The 2,137-nt window shown below is 42.8% G+C and overlaps 1 protein-coding gene across 1 annotated transcript; it reads right to left on the minus strand.

Annotated features, from left to right (window-relative positions):
- Positions 1-297: 297 nt before the first annotated feature.
- Positions 298-1,788, minus strand: LOC143616893 (uncharacterized). Its single transcript, XM_077089591.1, has 2 exons — positions 1,365-1,788; positions 298-362 (listed from the first exon to the last, which is right to left on the minus strand). The coding sequence occupies exons 1-2, from the start codon at positions 1,786-1,788 to the stop codon at positions 298-300; spliced, it is 489 nt and encodes a 162-aa protein (XP_076945706.1).
- Positions 1,789-2,137: the final 349 nt, after the last annotated feature.

Below are 2,137 nucleotides of genomic sequence, written 5' to 3' on the forward strand. Positions count from 1 at the left end.
CCCAAAATCGTCCAAGGGGGCTAGGGTATGAAGGATAATCGTTCTAGGGTTGAACCGGGCTTAAATATGGAAGAAAATACCAGAAAATCGCGTTTTTCCGCACAGGACACCCTAGCCTACGGTCTCCCCACCGTAAGCTACGGTGGGACCGTAGCCTACGGTCATCAGTCACTGCTTTACGGTAACAACCCCTCTGCACTGTTTTGGCCATAACTTCTTCGTTATAGCTCCGTTTTACGCACCGTTTTCAGCCACGTCTTCGTCTTCAAATTCTCTATCATTCCATGAAATAAAATCTTAATTTCCACTCCATATATTCTGCTCCAATTTAGCTCCTTTAAGCTCCTTTAAGCCCCGCTCACCTGTAAACGTAAAACCGCTCAAAGTAATCGTGTCCAAGACATATAAACACACAAAATACACGATATAACTTACTTAAAACACAATATTTCACCCACACATCAATAATTCTTCTCGTAAACCTTAAGTTGTCGTGACGCATAGGCAATAACCATGCCTCGTTGCATGAGAACGCAACCGAGACCTTGATTCGAGGCATCACAATAGACAACGAAATCCTTGTTTCCTTTGGGAAGGGCTAGGATAGGAGCGTCGCAAAGCATACGCTTTAAGGTTTGGAAAGCTTCATCTTGCTTAGCCCCCCACTTATAAGGTATACCCTTATGAGTTAAGGCGGTGATAGGCCAAGCAATCTTGAAAAAGTTCAGAATGAAACGAAGGTAATAACCGGCAAGACCAAGGAAAGATCTAACTTCCGTGGGCGAAGTCGGAGTCTTCCAGTTTTTAACAGCTTCGATTTTAACAGGGTCGACATGAATGCCTTTTTCGTTAACGATGTGGCCAAGGAATTGGACTTCATTTAACTAGAACTTGCATTTGGAAAACTTGGCAAAAAGTTGATCTTTCTTCAATAATTCGAGGATGTCATGCAGATGATTTTCATGCTCAAATTTAGATTTCAAATAAATAAGAATGTCGTCGATGAACACGATCAGGAAGTTGTCAAGATAAGGCTTACATACGCGGTTCATGAGGTCCATAAATACCGCAGGTGCATTGGTCAAGCCGAATGGTATAACCATAACTCGTAATGACCGTAGCGAGTTCAAAAGGCGGTTTTTGGTATATCATCCTCATGAACGCGCAATTGGTGATAACCCGAATGAAGATCGATTTTGAAAAGCAAGATGCGCCTTGAAGTTGATCGAAAAGGTCGTCAATTCTAGGCAAAGGGTAACGGTTCTTAATCGTGAGTTTGTTGAGTTCACGATACTCGATACACATTAGAAAAGAGACATCCTTCTTTTTAACGAAAAGAACAGGTGCGTCCCAAGGTGACGAACTTGGGCGAATGAAACCCTTGCTGGTGAGTTCTTGGAGTTGACTCGCCAGTTCTTGCATTTCCCTAGGTGCGAGACGATAGGGAGCTTTGGCGACGGGATTCGCAACAGGCACGAGATCAATACGAAACTCCATTTCACGAGCAGGAGGTAAACTAGAAATGTCGTCGGGGAAAACTTCGGGATAATTACGAACCACCTGAATGTCTTTTATTGTCTTCTTTTCAGGCTTCTTTTCCACGACTTTGGCAACGAAAGCCACATACTTTTTACGTAAATATTTTTGGGCTTGGGTACACGACATAAGTTTGAGCCCTTTAGAAGGCTTTTCACCTAAAATACGCAAAATCTGATCGTCTTCAAGAGGAATCCGAATATACTTTTCAAAACACACGATTTCAGCACAGTGTTGAGCTAACCAATCCATGCCTACTATGATATCGAAACTCCTGAGTTGCATAGGGAACGAGGTCGATGGAGAAATCATAGTCGTTGAGATTTAGGGTGCAACCACAAATAACCGAATCAATCGAGATAGTTTTACTGTTTGCGACTTCAACCGTAAAGGAATTTTCGAGCTTAGAACAAGACGAAGAAAGGATAGGCTCAAAATCGAACGACACAAAACTCATATCGGCACCGGTATCAAATAAAATAGATGCATAGACATTATTAACCAAGAACGTACCGTTCACCACATCGTTGTTATGTTGGGCTTGATTTGCATTGATCACAAATGCCCTCCCACGAGCATTGGGGACGGCTGGTGCAGCTTG

Source organism: Bidens hawaiensis, unplaced genomic scaffold (assembly GCF_021521415.1).
Source record: "Bidens hawaiensis isolate Kalapana, Puna unplaced genomic scaffold, B.hawaiensis_p1.1 tig00050504_1, whole genome shotgun sequence".
NCBI lineage: Eukaryota > Viridiplantae > Streptophyta > Magnoliopsida > Asterales > Asteraceae > Bidens > Bidens hawaiensis.

Bases quoted from the DNA above. Each gene is read 5' to 3' on its own strand.
- LOC143616893 (XM_077089591.1), bottom strand. From the start codon at position 1,788: ATGGATTGGTTAGCTCAACACTGTGCTGAAATCGTGTGTTTTGAAAAG. The intron at 363-1,364 runs GTTCGTCACCTT...TTACGTTTACAG, and splicing joins CAAGGGTTTCATTCGCCCAA to GTGAGCGGGGCTTAAAGGAG.